We start from the raw sequence: 19613 nt of genomic DNA, 5'->3' as shown, positions 1-19613 counted from the left end.
TCCCATGTCTTGAAAGCCAAAAGCATAGGTTGTATCTGCAATGAATCAAAATAGGTCCAAGCTTTTCTTACAACCAAAATATCCTCTCTTCTGCACTATGGTCATTCATACCCAGAGCAAGGCCACACTGCAGAGGTCTCTGAAAAGGCCAAAAGTGAATTTGACCTTGACGAGGATCAAGTCCTCCTTCAATGGGCAGAACACAGAAGGGCTGAAAGAACAACGACCCTTCCTATTCACACAGATGTTGTGTGACAGGCACATGGGGAGCTCAGCCAGCAGAGCTGAACATGCCAGTTCAGTGCACCAAGCACAACCTGGAAAAGATGAGATAGAGGGAGTTGCAGCAGTACCAGAAAGCAGGGTGAGCCCCAGAGGAGCTCTTCTCTCTTGAGGAATCACCCCAGCTTCCTAGTGAATGCCCTTCAATGTTCTGCCCTCCCTTTAAAATATGGGGGTTCCCTCTTGTTTTAAACAGCTTCAAAGCTAAATGAGCTCCAGTCTGACTTTCCCCTTTGATCTGCAGGACAATTTATATGATAGTTTACATGGAACAGCAGCAGGACCCGTTTTAGGTATCTAAACAAAATGCAGGTCCTCTCCTTGTTTCTGCTGTTATGCTCTTTAAAACTTCCAGACCCACCAGTATTAGGAAACTCAGATGCACCTTGGCTGGCATGTTGGTATCAAGATCCTTAGCACAAGCAGCATGGGGGTTTCATGTGAGCTGTGCAATGGAGCCAGCACTGAGTTCCTCCATACATCAAGTAGTGTCGTGACATATTTGGATGGTGTTCCAGTGGCCTCCCCAGAGTCAACACATGGGCTCACATCCACAGCCCTTACATAATTAACATGGTGAGTAGGATCACAGTGGAAGCTGTGATGAAGGTCCTTGCTGTGAACATTTAAATCAACAGGCAAAGTTGTGAGAGGAGGTCACCTGCTCTTTTGTGATGGTTGCTTTTCCAGGCATTGCTCACATACTGGTATTAAAACAGATGGTAAATGAGATAAAGTGTCCCTTTTTCAGTGCCAATGATTCTTCAGCAACACGCAAAGCAGCTTTGTCTCCTCTTGGATTTGGATGGATCTGTGAAGCTTCAGACAACCTTCTCAGTCCCAGGAACAGTCCACCTCAGGCTGAGAGATGTTGGCAAGGAGAAGCCTGAAAAGCAGCAGTGAGTCTGTGTGCATGCTGGGGTGTAAATATAAGGCCCAAAGTTGTCCCACAGTTACCAGCTGCAGATAATAAATCACAGTGTTTCTGGGAAACACTGAGACCAAATTAACAAAAAGCTCCAATCTAAAAATATAGCTGTAATTTACCACTCCCTTTAATAGGAATTTATTCCTGCACTCCTAATTGAAGATATTTATAGACAGTGTAAAAAAAGGGGGCTGGAAATGTGTATTTATGAATAATAAGGAAGAGCTGTAAGTGGAAAGAAGGGAGGTTGTGCAACATTCCTGCTGAGGTGCAGGCTTCCCAGCAATGTTCCACGGTGGATGCTAGCTCTTACCCACTAGCTCTTGACTGGCTTGGGCTTTGCCAGCTGCATGCAGCTGTGTGTAAGCATGTGATGGTTTTTACTCTTGTTTATACCTTTGTAATTGCTCCTACCCAAACTTGCTGCAGATGAAATCACAGCATGCTTGTGATCTCCAAGGTGGAAGCAGCATGCTTCTTCATCCTCTTACTGAGCAACTTCCATGTGTGCAGGCAGCTCTGTCACACCACAGGTGAAGAAAACAGAGGGTCTGAAACCTCCTGTCCGCAGGCATTAAAGCTAAATCCAAATGCTAGCTCTTCTTTGGGCAGAATGTTTTGCCTTACTGATTTCGTTTGCATTGAAAAATCTCCTCTGGAAATGAAAGGCTTGGATCTGTCTCATTATTTGGGATCTGAGCTGGCAACTGAGTTAATATTAAAATGACATACACAGGCAAATCACATTTCCTATGTTACAAATAACTGGAGCAAAGCGAATATAGCATCGTTAATAATTTACCTTATGAGCTTGGCTCCTTCTTCTCTTTCTGGAACTTCTACAAGCAGCTTGCAATTTCCTCTGATTTATTCATTATTCAAATTCAGTCAACAACTTAAAAGGAAATGTTTACCTACCAGACATCTTGCGTTTTGCATCCATTTTCACTACTTGGCTTTTGTAACCAAGTGTTAATCACAATTGTGTAATTAAATCACAAGATAATGTCTTTTCCTCAGCTAAATCAAAATGTAATACTTCTGGGGAAAAGTACTGTCTATGTATCTATAAAAAGATAATTTCTACCAACAGTCTTGTCTATGAATTCCATCTACCTTCATTCCAACAACTCAGCTGCTTAGCAAATGGTCATTAAGTCAAGCAAAGCAGCTTTGTTTCCTTGCTTCTCTGGAAAGACAGAAAATATCTTCTCTTTCCTTTAGCAGTTTTTAACTTCTGCTACCCAGTTGTTCCCTTTCCCCCTGCTTCCGCAGGTGCCATCAACAAATCAAAGATGACTGTCAGAAGCTCTCAGCTTTTATTCACTTCCTAGAAGCAGTCTTTGGGTTTCTGCAGATCCATGAACCACAAGAGAAAATCAAGGCTAAGCCAAAGAAATCAGAAGCAGAACAATACCCTCTTCTTTCACTCTTCCTCCAATTCTTGTTTTCCTTGTTCTTGCCCAGGACAAGACTTTTGATAATTTTTTACTTATCTGTATTAATTTCTAATCATGGAGGGTGAAGACATGAAACCTGTACCCAGAAGTTCAAAAGACCTTTGCCACTTCTCCACATCTGATTTTCAGCTAAGCATTTTAGGTGCTTTTCACCTTCAGAGATCCCTGCCATCATATTAGCACACAATTTCTTTTGATTACCACTGGAAATGCAGCATTCCATCAGCCTTAAGTACTCACCACCTCCCACAAATCCAAGACAAAGACTAAATTTGATCATCCATAATCCCCTTGTGTGAACCCCCTAAGTTATTTCAAGCCCTGTGGCTGTCTGGCTCCTGTGAGATGAGTCATGTGGGCAGCTCACCATTACTGGCTTGACTCGCCACGACTTCACATGAGAATGGAAACCAATATATAAAGACCCAAAAATTCTGTCCTAGGAGACAGCATTCCTAAAGCATGCTTAGGAGAGATTTCTGTTTGCTGCTCCTTTATACCCCTCTTAACTTTGAGCTGTCTGCCACAGTGATCGCTGAATGCCACCAAATTGTGCCCAAAGCCTTCAGTTTGCTCTGTTAGATACACTGTGGGTTACACATGTATGACACCCAGACAGCTGTCCCAGCACAAGCTCTGCAAGTCCTAGAATGAGAGATGGATTTCCACCAAAAAGCTGCTATGGAATTAACACAGTGAATTTGCAGTGCCAGAATGTGAACTGCAAATCTGCCCTTGCTAAAATAGAAATTATTGGTCTTCATTAGAAGTGAGATAGGACCCTGCAGCCTGATTTAGCTGCCCTGTCAAATAGGGCTTGTCCACAGCAGACAATGGGTACCCTGGCCGCTCCTGGTAGGAGCTGTTTGATATCCCCAAGGTCTGTCCCAATTTTGGCTAGGTACTTGCAGCAACTGCTGGATCATGACACATATATGTGATTTTAACATGTGAGATGACTTCATTCTGTGGAGAATTCCTGCCAACCTACTCTTTTATGCTGCTAAATTAATGTAAAGACTTGAACCCCAGTTTGCATGTGTACAACTCTTTGAAAGGAGCAAAGGCTTTGCCAAAGGACAAAGCCAGCTGCTGTTGCAAGGGCTTGCAGTGGGCAGGTCAGTGCTTGGGGGGCAGGGATCTCCTAATCCTATTCTGCCTTCCAAACACCAGTGCACTCTCTGTGCTTTTGGAGGAGACAGAATAGATTTAGAAAGTGGCTGCTTATTGATTTATAGTCCTTATGCTGGACATGGTTTTTTATTAAAGAAAGCAGATACTCAATAGTGTTAACTAGTAATGGGAATTGACTTTTCACTAATTGCACAGAACCTGGCATTAATACACTTTAATAGAAAATAGGCCTGTGCACTCCAGATCAATCCAAAAGTTTTTCCTGACTATGCTACAGACAAAGGGCTCCAACAACAACAACAACAACAGCAACATGGCTAAATAAGACATGTTATTTATTTATTTGTTATTCCTCCAATTATCGAGATAAGGGCATATCTCCAGGGAATAAGGGAAATGCTTTAACTTGGCTTCACTTCAGCAGCTTGTTTGCTCCACAGGGATTGTTATTTCCTCGTCTTCTGCCCCATATGCCTAGGCTGTACATGGAGGAGCAGTTCTGTCTGCCCCAGGTATAGCGGGATGCAGGCAGGATGAATGTCCTTGAAGTAAAGCTGACATTAGAAAGAAACCAATTTATCATTTAATAAATATTTATTAAGAAATTATTTTTATTGTGATTATAGGCTTGGTTTAAATGTCAGTGTTATGAAACAAATAAGCTATGCATTCAGCCTCACCTTCTGGTTTCTCATTAGAGGAGCCCAAGGGAATTAACAGCTGTGGCTGTGTCCCTTCCCAGCTCTTCCCCTCCAGTCAGCCCTCTCTTGAACTTACTCCTTCACTTGAAAGACTGCAGCTTCCACAGAGCAGTCTCTGCCTGGTAATCTTGCTGGGTTTCTCTTTTTGTCCAGAGAACTTGTAGGCACCAAAGTAATTCTCTGCCGTTAAAAGGTTGGCAGTTGTTAAAACCTTCTCGAGGTTATCTCAGGTGTGTGGCTCCCCAGGGCTCCGCAGCTGGTTGCTGAGAAGGTATCCTGAGTTTGGGGGTGTTCCAGCAGAGGAAAGCAGTGTGCTCAGTTACAGACACTGCGTTCTTCAACCAAGAGAGCAGTTACTAAATTAAGTCTTTCTCCCATTGAGGAGTTTGTGTTTAGTTTACATTGTCTGTCAGCCACCTCCTTAAAAAGTTCAAGACAAACAATGCAGGATCAAGACTCAGACACTGTCCCACTGAAACTCGCATTGAAACTGAGGCTCTGTACTCTCACAGCAAGCAGCAGTTCCAAGTGGAGCAAATTGGAGTCTCAGCCCCTTTTAGGCACTATTACCAGTCAAATAAAGCAGCTAATAGTCAAGGATTGCTGGTTTATTTCATGCACTTACATAAAACAGCTTGGCAAAACCTTACTAATGATTTGTGACCTCCAGCCTTATACCAGCAGGCTCCTGGAGATATGCTCCTGCAAAAAGGCAGGGTTTTTCCACTGACTTCATACTTTTAAGGGTGGAAGTAGTGATTCTATCTGAATAAATTCTGAAGCACTCTCACCTTTATAACTACCTCTCCCATAGTTAGTGGCTGCCTTAAGATCCCCCTTTAGACTTCTCTGAGACCAACCAAAAAAACCTGTTCCCTAGGGCACTGGGAGTGACAGAGGGCTGACAAAGGGCAGTGCAAATTGCTTCATGCTAGTTACTGATGTATGCTTGTGACATGAGAAAGTAATATTTTGCTCTCAGTAATTCAGGCAGCTTGAAGTTCTGTCGCTGGCCTCCCACTGAAGGAACCCCAAGAATGAGCTGGGGTACAGCAATGCTGTATTTTTGCACACAGAGGTGAAAGCAGCTCTGAAAAATGAATTCTCAACTTTTGAAACCTGGCTCCCCACTCCTTCTGGGACAGAGCCAAACCGTAGAGGGAAACTCCCTCTGCAGGGGAGGGGATTCTGGGATTGTTCCCTTTGGAGTAAAAGGAGGCGGAGGGAAGACTATCTCACTTTCTACAACTCCCTGAAACATGGTTGGAGTGAGGTGGGGGTTGGCCTGTTCTCCCAAGTAACAGGACAAGAAGAAGCAGCACCAAGTTGTGCCAGGGGAGGTTTGGGTTGGATATTAGGAAAAATGTCTTCATAGAGAAGGTTGTCAAGAACTGAAAGAGGCTGCCCAGGGAAGTGGTGAAGTCACCATCCCTGGAGGTATTTAGAAGATGTGTGGATGTGGTGCTGAAGGACATGGTTTAGTGGTGGATTTAGGAGTGCTGGGTTAATGGTTGGACTCCATGATCTTAAAGGTCTTTTCCAACTTAAATGATTTTATAGTTCCATGATACTCCAAAATCCCTCTCTAGGTTAGACCAGTGGGCTCAGATCTATCGTGCTTGGGCACAGGAGGATGCAGGAAGGCAGAAAGTCCCCTCTGGCAGTTCTTCAAACTGCCCAGGTAGATCTGACATCTGAAAGGACTGAACATAGTCTTGCAGACAGCTGAAGGTCCCCTCTTGGGATGCAGTATGAACATTTAGGCTTGAGGTGAGGAGAAAGTTCTTCACAGAAAGAGTTGTTAGCTGTGGGAATGGGCTGCCCAGGGAGGTGGTGGAGTCACCATCCCTGGAGGTTTTTCAGGAGGGGATTGGACATGGCACTTGCTGCCATGGTTTAGTAGTCATGAGGTCTTGGGTGACAGGTTGGACTTTATGATCTTTGAGGTCTCTTCCAACCTTATTGATTCTATGATTCAGCTCAGGTTTGGTTCATCAACTGGAAATAACAACCTGAAGCTATGCCACTGGCATCAGTTTGGTTGGGTTGCTGCAGGGCTGCAATGGAGTTCTGGATCCATCTATCACAGCAGAAGATTTCTGCACCTCCCTGGTGGGCTGAACTTTCAATTGGGGACTGAAGGCTCTGCTTTGCAGCTTGCTGCCACACCAAATCCCTTCTGCTGGCGAGAAAACCTTGCCTGGTTCTTGTGGCTGCCCTGGAGTGCTGGGCTAAATGTGCTCAGTAACCACCTAACAAAGCATGGGGGTGATTATTTTTTCTTCTCTATTTTATTGCTGAGAGCTTATCAAAGAAATAAGAACTCAAGCTACAACTCAGTACTGAGAAAATAACAGGAGTTTGCCATGACTACTATGTAAAAGCGTTTTATGATACTGCCTGTAAACCACTACCAATATGGTGTCAATATTCTATCCTGAAGTGAATTGATGCCATTATCAATCCATGATAGAGCCACCCAGGTTTCTCTCATTTCATAATATGGTCATTTATACACAAAGAGCCACTCTGCTAGTAGTGCTGGACATGTGATTTCTTCTGGACAACTGCAGATACGCAGAGTAACCTGCCCCACAGGAATGTTTTATTTGGTAAGACAGGACTTGGAAGCGAAAGGGTAACCATTTCTGAGCATAACCTTGGCTTTGCACTTCTAGTAATTATCTTCTAATTGCATTACCCTGTTTGAAATGGAGGTGTAATGGGAAAAGAAACAATTTGGCATTCCCTGATGCGTGCTCTGACATGCGCTATTTGCTTTTTATTCAAATATAAATGTGCTCTAGAATACCATCAAAGCAGAGGGAAAAATAAAGCAAAATTGAAATGTCAGTAGCAATTTCTGACATGTGAGAAGCATCATCAACCAGTGCTGCATGGTAGGCAAGGGTTTTCAACTCACTTAAAAGAAAAAAAATAATATGGTGAAAATTAGTGGAGTCAGAGGGAAAGAGAGGGGGATAGAGCTGTTTCTCCAGGACAGCTCTCTGCTGCACATGGTGGTATCATAATACTAAGGCAGCTACCAGCTGTAATTGAGTGATGAATGGGCTTTTCAGGTTACACTGAAGCAGAAGCAGCAGATGGATAATTTCCAGCCTTCCAGTTAACTAATGAATAGTTGTTAAGGTCAACAAAAGTCAATGAAACTGTGTTCCCCTTCACCCAACCATGCACTGGGGGAGAAAAGTGGGTTTGCACCTTCTTTCTCAGCTGCTTTTGGAGAGGTTCAAACGAATCCATTCTGATTGCTTACACCACCTGCTTGCTATTACCAGTGGAAAACAGACAAATTGGTTTGATGGAAAAGTGTAGCTGAGATTCGGGGTGCCCTCACTGATGATCTGTGGAGCCTGTATGATTTAAGGAGTCTGGCTTGAGGTCAGGCATACTGCAGAAGGATATGAAACTCCCAGGAAGCAGCACAAAGATAACTGAAAACCAAATAGGAATATAGTCACTTTAATTAATAGCTATTAAGAAGAGCTGGTTGTCAGCAGAAAGGTTGCAGCAACATTGAAGTCAGCTGGTAGGATCTGATTGGAAACTGCCAAGGAAGTCACCTGCCAGAGCTCTGCTATACTATAAAACAGAAGTAAAGGAGCAGTTCAGAGGTTTGATGGTGGGGATTTTTATGTTTGTTTCTTTTTCTTTGGTTGTTTATGTGTTACAAGCTTGCACCAGGAAAGAACTGAGGAGAAAACTCATTCTGGATTACCAGGTACTCCTAGAACTGCTGAACCTAGAATAAGAAATACTGAATTTAGGAAACCTGCTTTGCTAATGGAAGTTGCTAAACTCTGATTCTCTACCTTTGAGCAAAGTAGTTAATGTTAATGGATTAACTCTGTGGTCTTTATATATACACTAGATTAAGATTCTTGTTTCTTCTCCATCTAGGCTGGGCTCTGGAGAGCGCACTTTGACCCCCTAATTTGAATTTCTTAGGTGATCTTAAGAACTGTGAATTAAATAGGATCCCAGTGGTTTATCTTTGGTGTATTTTGAAGTTCTGATGGCTCTGCTACGTGGTTTGCTTGTGATGCTTAGCTGGTACTTACTCTTGACTATCTTTCTTTTTTAGTAGGTAAATTAACATTGCTTCATGGTATTAATTTAGTAGCTAAAAGGATCACTTTAAAGCAGTAGAACTACCAACTGAAATGCAAGAAAAAAGGAAGAATAACAAGGAGAAAATCAGGTGGCAGAAGAGAATTGCTTTTACTTCTAGTTGCAGACTGGGGCTCTGCACAGGCACTAAATCAGTTTACTTTCAGGAGGTTCTAGCTGACAGTGCTGTCACCTGTGGGTGAGAAGGAGAAGAGAGTTTATTGCACTAGTTGTTCTTATTGCCCTAACTAGATCCTAGAAGGGCAAGTCATTTCGTGTGCTATACAGATTTAACTTGCTGGTGAGTCCGTATGAAAGGCTGCTAAAGGAAGCTAGCAGAAGAGAAGAATTAGGAGACTTTTCCACACAGTGGGAGATGGAGGGAGTCTTTCCCACCCTAGTTGCCCCTCTTGTCTTTCCCCACCCTGTTCTACCATAATTCATGCTAGGCCTCTTTTGCTTGCAGCTGGTCTGGTAAAATGCTCCAGATTATTTCACCTTTTTGCCTGGGAAAGGGGTCATATGTGTTTTTTCGGCTGGGCATTGCACACTGGCAGTAGCACAAGTGTGGATGTCAGAGGTCTAAGCTTCCTGTTTTGTTAACAAGTGCAGGACTCTGCTGTGAGTGTTTCTTGGCTGCCTATTACTGAATTTCTAAAGGACAGTTCAGGCATAAGCTGTAAAGCAAGGTTTTATAGTGAAAACTATTAATAGCACATGTATTTGTAAAAACTGGGTTGATCTCTACTGGAAGAACTAACAATCAGTAAGATGTTTGGGGCAGGGGGGTGGCTGGGTAAGAAGCTTTTATAAAGATCCAAAAGTAAATCAATTTATCTTAAGTGCTGATATTGTACTCGAATCTGCTATGTCTCAGCCTCACAAACGTGGGCAATGCCTCTCTCGTCCTGAAATCGATTTCCGGACATGTTGAATCCCCCTCTGCTTGGAGGACCGGAGATGCATCTATTCAGAGGTGCAGCAGGAGTTCATGGTCAGGTTTGCAGTAAGCTGATGCCCTCTGCTGGGTACGAGGAACGTTTAAAAATAGAAACCCCCTCTTTCAGAGCTGGCTAAAGTTTCAAACAAAAAACCCTAGAGAGTGAAGTGGACAGTTTTAATTGCAGCCATTCACACTTCCCTAGTGTTTTTAAAACAGGTGCTTAGTGGTGAGCTGTTCATTTGAGATCTCATTGCAGTGAATGAATGTAAGAACAGCTCAGGCTATGGCTTCCACATTGGTGGATATTAGATGCAACTTGTAATTAAAGAGCTGTAAAATAAAGTATAACCCTTTTAATCAAACGTTCCTTTACTGTTAGTAGGATTTCTCTACTAGAGTAGGATTTTTCATAAAATGCTTCTCTCTTACTAGGATTTCTCTACTATTAATAGGATTTAAATGCATGTGCAATTTAAACTCGGGAGAGAACTGCTCAGCCTGTTGAAATGAAGTTGCCATTAGCATGATACTGCCTAGTCAGATGGCAGTATAAAGGCAAATAAAGCTGAGAAGTTTGATGAAGAATTGGGTAAAATTTATCTGGCTCCTGCAGGACAAGCTACTGCATGTCTGCACCTCCTCTATTCCACCAAGGTATCAGTTGAAAAGTGTTGGAAGTCAGCATTTACTGAGACACAAACATGAACCAAAATGTTACTGACTTTAGAGGAAAACAAACCAGTTGAGACTGGTTTTGACATTTCTTTGGGAAAGTGCTCCCTGCTAGTGAATCTGTACAGTGACACTGACTATACTGACTGTCCAGAGACTTAATGCAGATGGAGATACCTACTTCTAATATTGGGATGCTCTAGGCAATTTAAGGTACAGGGGATTTGCATTTCATTTCAGTGAAATGCTATACCAGTTACTGAATCCAAAGTCTAACTGGCTTAAGAAGTCACACACATCAAACAGTTGGAAGCCTTTTTATTCAAAAATCAGTTAGCAGTGTAGGTCTAACTTAGAAAGTATGAACACATAAGAATGATGTGACCTGCTTTTTCCCCCTCACACTTTCATAGTGATCTCCTTATTTTATCTGATTCAAAAAGGCTGCTGAAGAGATTAGAGTTTCTAGGATCAAGCACACAAAATTAATTGCTGTGTCAGGATAAGCATGCTCTGTAGTCCACAAAGGGAGATGCAGCGAATGCCATCTGCACGTGAGGGAAGCTGAGGCTACAGCTCAGTTGTGGTGTTGCTGTCTGGAGCATGATGCTCTCCATGAATAAACTCACGTGATGGTTCTTGTAATAAGTGTGGCTGGAATCCAAGGCCCATGAAAGAGAAGTCCACTGGAAAAAGAGCCAATGCCCTAGCCAAAACCAAGTCTGGTTATTTTCACAGATGTAATAAAAATGTACAAGTTGATGCTTCAGTAGGACCAGCAGATGTCAGCACAATCCAAAGCATAACGTTGCATTTTGGCAAAGCAACCTTTGTAACTCTCACCAAAAAACACTTTAAATAGTAAGGATATAGAAGTTTACCAAGTAAGGCTTCAGAAAACAGGAGTTAAAAGTGTTATTGAACAAATGTGACCCAACAAGCATGCAAAGTTTATCACAAAAATAGGAAATTTATCCAAAACACAACGAAAATTCCGAGTAACAGTGTTACAAAGCTGTCAATTAGAAATCCTCTCTTCCATAAATATTGCTCTATTCTAAGTTTTTATTTTTATTCTGAGGATACATAATGCATCCAAGATTTCAATTTAACTCAGTTCTGGTGGTTGTTTTTATTTTTCTAGCAGTCTGCATTTAGGAGCTGGCTCATTCATATTTATTTTAGTTGCATGTAAACCTTTACCTTAAAAACAAGTAAAAAAAGATGAGGAGAAGGCTGTTGAAGTTCCAGTCCAAATACAGAATGGTAACAAATACTGCAAAATTGTTCCAGCTGTGAGACAGAAACTAACAAACCAATACCATAACTAAATACTTCCATGTGTTTTTCAGTCCCTTGACAATTCAGTATCATTTTAAACAGTGAGGTTTCAATTCGTATGGACAACTTGCTCTCAAATCCCAGTAACTTTGGATAAGATCTGAACTCCTAAGTGTCTTTGAATCCATTTTAAGTGAAGAGGATTGAATTTTTCAGATGCAGCAGGAACAATACATGGAAGGTACAGCACTCTCTATTAATACTGAGAGAGCTTTACTAATACTGCATGTAAATTCACTAAGAATCTTTACAGTGTTCCATATGACAGATTCAAACCCACAAGATCCTGAACCAGAGGGGGGAAAAAAAGGAGGGATATATGAAGATAGTACAATCACTAAAACAGCATATGAAATGCTAGTGGCTCAGGATGCATCACACATATTCAGCACCTTAGACTTAAATACAATGAAAGACTGTTCACTGAACACTTACTTGGATGAGTATAAGGTAGAATGAAGCGTGAAAAGACAGTGATTACAATTTCCACAATGAAAGTGAATGCAGAAGCGAGCACACTTAATCATGTGCATTGTGATAAATTCCAGTGGCTTTCTTGAAACCACCAAAGGAAGGTGCAGTGTTTACACAAAGCATGGGGAAATGTGGGCATGTGCTAACCAACGTGCTTGTTTTTAATGATTTCTCCTCCTTCTATCTCAATTTGCTCATAGAGCCACTTGCGGTCGCAGCGACACTCAGCTCCGCACTTGTTGGAGCCACACTTGGGGCAAGCATAGAAACATCCCAGGCAGTCTTCATCAAGACAATCACAGAGGTCCATCCCACTGTAAAGCAGCAGTCCCTGGCTATCGTAGACTTTACTCTTGGCCGGTATAACTTGCCTGTGTAATGAAAAACAGTAGTTATTTCCACATCAAAAAGCCCACCCACACAAAGATGCTGAGAGCTGTGCATAGAAGTTTGCTTTTGTCAGTTCATTTTAACACTCTTAATTTAAGAGAGGGATTTATGTTACTGTGTTTCACAACACTTCTCAGTCCTAAATGTATCTCTACATTAGTGCCTCTGAAATCATTTCAAGACCGAGAAGGCTTTATTTCTTCAACAGCACAGTCACTCAAGCACTTAGGAATCTCAGCTATGTGATGTAAAGCTCAGATAACCTTTTGGATGATGCAAAATGCTCCCTTAATTTACTTTTCTGTACACATAGCTGTAACACAAGGGAAGTCACTTAGAATCATTTAGTGTGCACACAGCTTAATTTAGAACTATATTTTTAACGCTTTTATCATTACCCTTCTCTCTAGAGGTCCGCTTGGACCTCTGGAAATCACTCTGACCCCCTGCTCAAAGCTGGGTCAACTCTAAGTTGTTTAGGGCTGCATCTAGTTGAGTTCTGAATAGTTTTAATGTCAGACATGCTCAACACTTTGGACACAGCATTTTACTGTATACATAGAAGAGGTCTTCCTAACACCTGAACAGAAGTTCCCTGGTTGCTACTTGTGCCCAAACTGAGTACAAGAAACAAAAATGGGAAAAGGATACGTAGCTGGTGAGCTACACCTAGTACCTGGTTCTGTCCTGTAAGGTTAAATTTAGGTAGAGTGCAGGGGGAAGACACTAATGTGATCTTTCTTGCATGTTTTAACAAATATTGTATGACTAATTAAAGCTGGGATTTCTATTAATCTCCTATAAGGACAAGAATGAATTGGTCCAAACTTAACTTTTTTAAAAGGAAGGTGAGGTCCTAACTTTTGTTGGGAAAGTGTAATTACTGACTCTGCTGAAAGCTGACAACTCCAGTATTTTAAGTGTGGTTTACTTGATCTAGTTTTGATTCAGTTTATTGCCTTAAGTATGGACTGTATGCTAATGCTTCATCTTCTGTCTCAGTAATAAGTGATCCCTAAGAATGCTCAAAACTAAAAAAGGCAGTCCATAAACCTGTAACCATCCAGACAGAAAGGGACACTGACCATCAAGGCTATTTTATTTGGAAGTGAAAGGTAATGTCAATACAGGAAACAGCTCACCTGTCTGAATTAAATGCTGCATTTTTTGTTTGCAACCTTCTTTTCTCCCTCTTACTGGTCTCGGGAGTGAATTCAGTCTGTCGTCCTGGATTAGCAAACTGTAGAGACTTTAAAGCCTTAGCTGTGCGCCCCTGAACAAAGACAGACAATCTCATTTAATTACAAACACCAACCTACTGCCATAAGAACATGTCCAGACAGTATGTTGCAGTAGCTCAGGTAAATGGACTTCAATTCTAAAGCACTGAATTGCCCAGGAAAAACAACTGAAGTCTCAAACCCCCCAACAATACAAGCTTCATAGTTTTAAGCAATGCTTTTGAATTTCACCCCCTATCAATCTCTTAATCATACTGATGTGTAATGGAAAAATACAGTTGGGCAGCAGCCCTGGGGCTTGGAAGGAGCAACAGCTCCTGGAATGCAGTTCTGCTTTGTTGCTAGGCATACACATATGGATGAGCTCTTGCTGATTCGGTTGCCCAAACCTCTACCAATTACTCACATGTCTTGAGCAAGGCACCCAACAATGTCCAAGCTGTATTCCAAACTTGGCACTTAACAGTGTTGCCCTCCCACGCCAGTTCATTACTGTGGCTGAACAAACACCGAGGCCTTGACAGCTCAGGCACCACAACAGCAGTTAATTCACCTGAATGCAGCTTCACTTAGTAACAAACTTCTAGAGAAAGTGGATTTTTTTGGTGGTTGTTTTCAAACTAACCCAGAATGTTCTCTCAACACCCTTAGAAGCAGACATTGCAGCATTCAGTTTTAAGCATAACAGCCTGGTTTACTGCAAGGTTTGAGTAACAGCTTGTAATACCAGCAACAGTCTGGTACTCATACAAAACTCAGGAGTTATAAGTCATCCTAGTAGCCATAATCAGGGGACTTTAAAAGGCCATAATCAGAGAATACATCTGGTTGGAAGAGACCTCAAAGATCATCCAATCCAACCCTTGACCCAGCACTGAAGGCTTAACACTAAACTGTGTCCCTAAGCATCGGGTCCACAGGAACACTTGAATGCCCCATGGGATGATGGCTCCACCACTGCCCTGGGCAGATCATTCCAATGTTTGAGAACCCTTTCAGTGAAGTATTTCCTAATCACAAGACCACAGGATGCCAGGGGTTGGAAGGGACCCAAAGAGATCATCAAGTCCAACCCTCCTGCCAGAGCAGGACCATACAATCTAGCTCAGGTCACAGAGGAACACATCCAGACAGGCTGTGAAAGTGTCCAGAGAGGGAGACTGCACAACCTCTCTGGGGAGCCTGTTCTAGTGGTCTGTGACCCTTAAAGAAGTTTCCCCTTGTGTTGAGGTGGAACCTCCTGTGCTGCAGCTTATATCCATGGCTCCTTGTCTTAAATATTCAGCCTAAACCTCTCCTGGCACAGCTTGTAACCATTTCTTCCGGTCCTGTTACTTGCTATCAACATTTAATTAGGGGAGAGGATATTTCTCTATGGTCCTCAAATAACGTTCAAGTACTCTAAATTCCCATGCATCTAAAAGACTACACCCTTTCATATTGCTATTAAAAACAACACCCAAAACCTTAGCTTCTTTATACAGGACTTGTATGAAGCCCAATTCCAACAGCTTGGAGAAGTTAGGGGGGGAAACTGTTCCATATACATACGTCTGAATCAAGTTTTCTTCTTTGGCGCTCTTCGGATTCAACATCTGCGCTCCCGTTTATTATCTGCATACATTTGGGACAAAGCTTCCAACCAGGTACAAACTGTCTTCCAAACTTGGCACTTAGAAAAGTTGCATCATCTAAGTCAATTGCTCGCAAGCTTTTCTTTGAGAGCTTTCTGTGTATGTTAAAGGGATCACAGCATGATTTTTGTAAGTCTTCGAATCTTTCAATGTAAATTTTTGCATGGTGGAAGCAGATTGTATCACTCTCTGAAAGGGCTATTCCAGTCCTAAGCTGAAGTAACAGTAGGTCAGATGAAGATACATCTTGCTTAGTCTTGAAGCCAGTGTGACGGGTATAATAGGTCTTATGGCATTCATTGGGAGCTTGAAGCTGAACTCCAACTGAGCAAGGATCCATTTTACTTTATTAGACCAACTTATTTCACTTATTTTGCCTAAAAATGAATTCTCTGGAGTCTTTAGTAGTCTCTATGAAGATCACCCTAGAGAAAGCATTAAAATCAATCAGATTTGTGCTGCAAACCCTTTTATTTGTAAGCTTGACAGATTAGGTTTAAGTAATTTTAAAAACATGTTAATTAGAACTTCCTAGTCTAGACAAGACTGCAAATACACTGAACTTAATTCTGGAATGAAACCATGCATCTTGTCTTCTTCCTTCAGAGGCATTTTTTTGCCAGCTACAGTAAGCACCAATTCAAAATATTTAGTAGCATTACTTTCTCAAAAGGAATCTGGGAGCAAGGTACAATGGTAGATGAATTGTTCAGACAGCAGCCTACTTTGGCTACTGGTTTCCTAGGGTCTTCTCTTTTGGCACAACCCCTGCTAGTCAAGACCAGTTGCGAAGATGGCCCACAGGAAGAGCCTGCTGGTGGCTTAACAATTCATCCATCCTGCTTCCAAGTAGTTTCTTGGAAAGAAAGCTGTTGAAAGCAAGCTGCACAGAATGTCTGAATTAGCAATTCACACCCAACACAGTGCTTTCCTGCATCTCGTCTGTGAGGTGCAAGTCACCACACAGAATCAACCTGAGCCTTTCCAAGAAACTGCTGGGGTATCACAGAAAGGTGGGGGTTGAAAGGAGCCTCTGGAGATAATCTATTCCAACTCTCCTCCTAATGCAGATTTGCCTAGAGCAGGCTGCACAGGACTGCATCCAGTTGTGTTTGGAAAGACTCCATTCCTGGGGCAGCCTGTTCTAGTGCTCTGTCATTTTTGAAGGTTTTCATGTTCAGATGGCACTTCCTGCATTCCAAGTTTGTGTCTGTTGACCCTTGCCCTGTTGCTGGGCACCAATGAAAAGTCTGTCCCCTCTTGACACCTGCTCTTTAGATACTGATAAGCATTGACAAGATCCCCTCTCAGTCTTCTCTTTCCAAGCTAAAGAGCCCCAGGTCTCTCAGCCTTCTTTCATTAGATTTGTTTCAGTCCCCCAATCATCTTTGTAGACCTTTTTATATATACACAGGGATATTCCATACCATATGATATCATACTTATCAATAAAACTGTGGGGAGAGGTTTGCAGGGGCCGTGTGTGCTGCATGGGGAATGGTTGGGCATTAGTTGGTACTGGGCAATTGTTTTCATTTGGACTGCTTGTTCTTGGCTTTCATTCTCCTGTTTTCTTCATAACATTTTATCTCTCTACATAAACCCAAACACAAATTCTTTTATCAAATTGTTGTTATCTCAGCCCACAAGTTTCACATTTTTACCCTTCCAGTCCTCTATCTCATCCCACTGTGGGGGGTGGGGGGGGTGTGACTGAGCAGCTGTGTGGTGCTTGGCTACTGGCTGGGGTTAAGCTATGACACTTACTTGTGCTAACCACTAAACAGGGATAATATGACTTTCTTCTTTATCAAGAAAAGTATTGCAAGTTGTACAATAGAAAGTCTGGGATGAAGTTTGACAAGAATAAAAAGTTAATAGGCTTTTAAAATTATTAGCCACTGCCTGGTGCATTTTTGCAGCAGAAATCCTCCTGATTGTAATACTTTGGTTCTTCTGAAACTCATGTGTCCAGCAGAAGCAATTACACAGCACACTCCCATATGCTAAACTGTAGACACAGTAATTTAAAGCTCTTGCATAGGACATGCTATCACCTACTAATTTAAATGATCCAAATATGACACACTGGGCTATATCCAGGCCACTATAGGTGTGTTAAAGTGTAATTTTATACTTGATTCAAGGCAGGACTGAATACAACTGAATGATTATTGTTAAACAAGTTGTCTTAGCCTAAGAATGCTCCAACCATAGAATCCTTAAAAGTCTAAAGAATGCTATAGCTTGGACACTTAATTTAAAGCAAGAATAGAAGCAGAGTCCTGAATGTAGAGCCACAATGTTATAAGCACCCGAACTTAAAAAAAACCCACACAAAAGGGTGTCTGTCTTCTGAAAGGAAAGCAGACTTGCCTTTTTCCCCAATTTATCTGAACACAGACAGATTTAAGGACTCTAACACTTAACACTGAGTTCTCAGGGCAAAACATAAATCCTCTATTTAATGCCTAGAAGTCCAGCCCTAAGTTGTAAAGCTAGCTGAACTCTTCTTCATTATAATTTCTGTATTCTAAGACCTCTCCTTGAGTTTTGACCCTGCACAGCTTTTCAGGTCTTCACCAAATACTACAACTAAGGAGTAAAGTGTAGATGTCAAGGAAGTCTTTAAAAACTCAATAGTGCCTGCTGAGCCCTGGAGTATTCAGTTTTACTACATAAAAGTTCCTGTGCCTTTGCCAATTTATGTACTTTTACCATGGTACTTTGTTTTTTACTATTTTTTTTAAACTCTTTTAAGAGACCATCTGTCAGATGTAGCCACCTTAGTGAACCACTACACTTAGAGTTAATCTTTTACTGTTTGTTTATAAACTTTGTCTTTCAAGCAAGGTAAGTGGAACTGTGTGCAACCAAAGCTCGCTGCAGCCCAGTTAACACTTTAACAGCCATTTAGCTAACACCAAAGAGCTCTATTCAAAGAAGCTTGTGATAGGCTATGCACCAAGCTTGCTGCATATCTGAACATGCACTTCTGACTGATTCTTGCTGAGGAAGGTGGGGTTGTGTGTGTGAATGAGGAAGCTCGTGAGGTCTGTATAAAAGTGATGATCTGAATTTTCAAAAATGGGAGCTACATTGGAAGTCAGAACTCCTGGAATACATTCTAATTAAATAAGCTGTTTCTCTGTAAACCAGGAAATACTTATTACAATTGCCATCTTGGGCAGGCATCTGTTTTGACGCTTGACTATGCTACCTGGAATATCACTATATGGAACAGAGGGAAAGTGCATCAAGTGTATTACCACAGTTTGTTCAAATGACAGTGTGCTGGTGCTGTAAGTTATGTATCTCATCCACTTGATTTGTATTTCTTGGTAGAAGCTTCAGATGCATTTCTTCCTTTGTCTGGGAGGAGTAGGCAGGGCTTTGGATATTTTTGCCTTTGACGACTTTGATGGAAATAGGAGAGCATCAAAAAACAAATACCAAAGGCTCACACTTTTGAAATCAGTCGTTAGTGCTTACTGCACCAAACACAATAACCTAAAGCAGAAAGCAGCGGTGAGGATCAGCACACTGAAGCACTAGTGCACGGTAAGCCTGCTGCACTAGCAGAGGTTCAGTAAGTTTTCTAGCTTCTTCCTGCCGGTTGGAACAAAGGAGGAAGGACGCTACAGTTTAGACTAGCAGCGTTGGGTTAGAAGCCGAAGGGAAAGCACAGTCCAGAAATTGCAGATGTGACCCCCTGTGCCCCCATGTCTGCATACGTTACGCTGGACGTTCAGCAGCTGCAGAGGACTGCACGACAGACCCTTATCCGAACGGTGGTAGGGCTAGGTGTTGAGAAGCGTTAGTCCAGCAGAAAGCTCGGCTGCTCGCGTGCTTTTGCGCAGGGCGCTAACCTCCCACAGGCCAGCCTGCCAGGACGGCCAGGACATGTCCTGCCAGGACAGCGGGCAGGCCGGGAGGGGAGCTGCGGGCCCGCCCGCGACCCAGGGTGGGACGGTGCCCCCGTAAAAGGCTCTCTACCTGGCACTGTGCCGTTGCGGCCTGCTTTCTCCTACCCCCGCTAGCCGAACACCCTTCCCCCTCCCCGCTCCCCCCCCCCCCACCCCCCGCCCGTGGCTCGCCCTTCCCGCTGTAAGCTGCGCGCCCCGACCCATCGGGCAGCAGGAGACCGTCCCAGTACCTTGCCGCTTACGACTGTCCTCCGCCGCTGCGCCGGGACGCCAGTACGGGACTTCCGCGTTCCCCCAGCGACAGCCGCGCTGCTTGAGGCAGCCATTAACCGCTCTTCGCTTCGCCCGCCCCTCTG

At 42.7% G+C, this 19613-nt stretch overlaps 1 protein-coding gene across 2 annotated transcripts; it reads right to left on the bottom strand.

The window, feature by feature from the left end:
• Nucleotides 1–10552: 10552 nt before the first annotated feature.
• On the bottom strand, nt 10553–19577 carry ARL14EP (ADP ribosylation factor like GTPase 14 effector protein). 2 transcript variants are annotated; one of them, XM_068147841.1, is made up of 5 exons: nt 19488–19573; nt 18601–18747; nt 15249–15756; nt 13599–13729; nt 10553–12437 (listed from the first exon to the last, which is right to left on the bottom strand). In XM_068147841.1, the coding sequence occupies exons 3-5, from the start codon at nt 15669–15671 to the stop codon at nt 12209–12211; spliced, it is 783 nt and encodes a 260-aa protein (XP_068003942.1). In that variant the 5' UTR covers nt 15672–15756; nt 18601–18747; nt 19488–19573; the 3' UTR covers nt 10553–12208. The 2 variants fall into 2 exon arrangements, with proteins under 2 accessions (XP_068003942.1, XP_068003941.1); XM_068147840.1 differs by lacking the exon at nt 18601–18747 and having other exon boundaries at nt 19488–19577.
• Nucleotides 19578–19613: the final 36 nt, after the last annotated feature.

This window comes from Melanerpes formicivorus, unplaced genomic scaffold, assembly GCF_026170545.1.
Source record: "Melanerpes formicivorus ecotype bairdi unplaced genomic scaffold, bMelFor1.0.p_v2 SCAF_16, whole genome shotgun sequence".
NCBI classification, from domain to species: Eukaryota; Metazoa; Chordata; class Aves; order Piciformes; family Picidae; genus Melanerpes; species Melanerpes formicivorus.
This window is presented reverse-complemented; position numbering and strand designations above follow the sequence as displayed.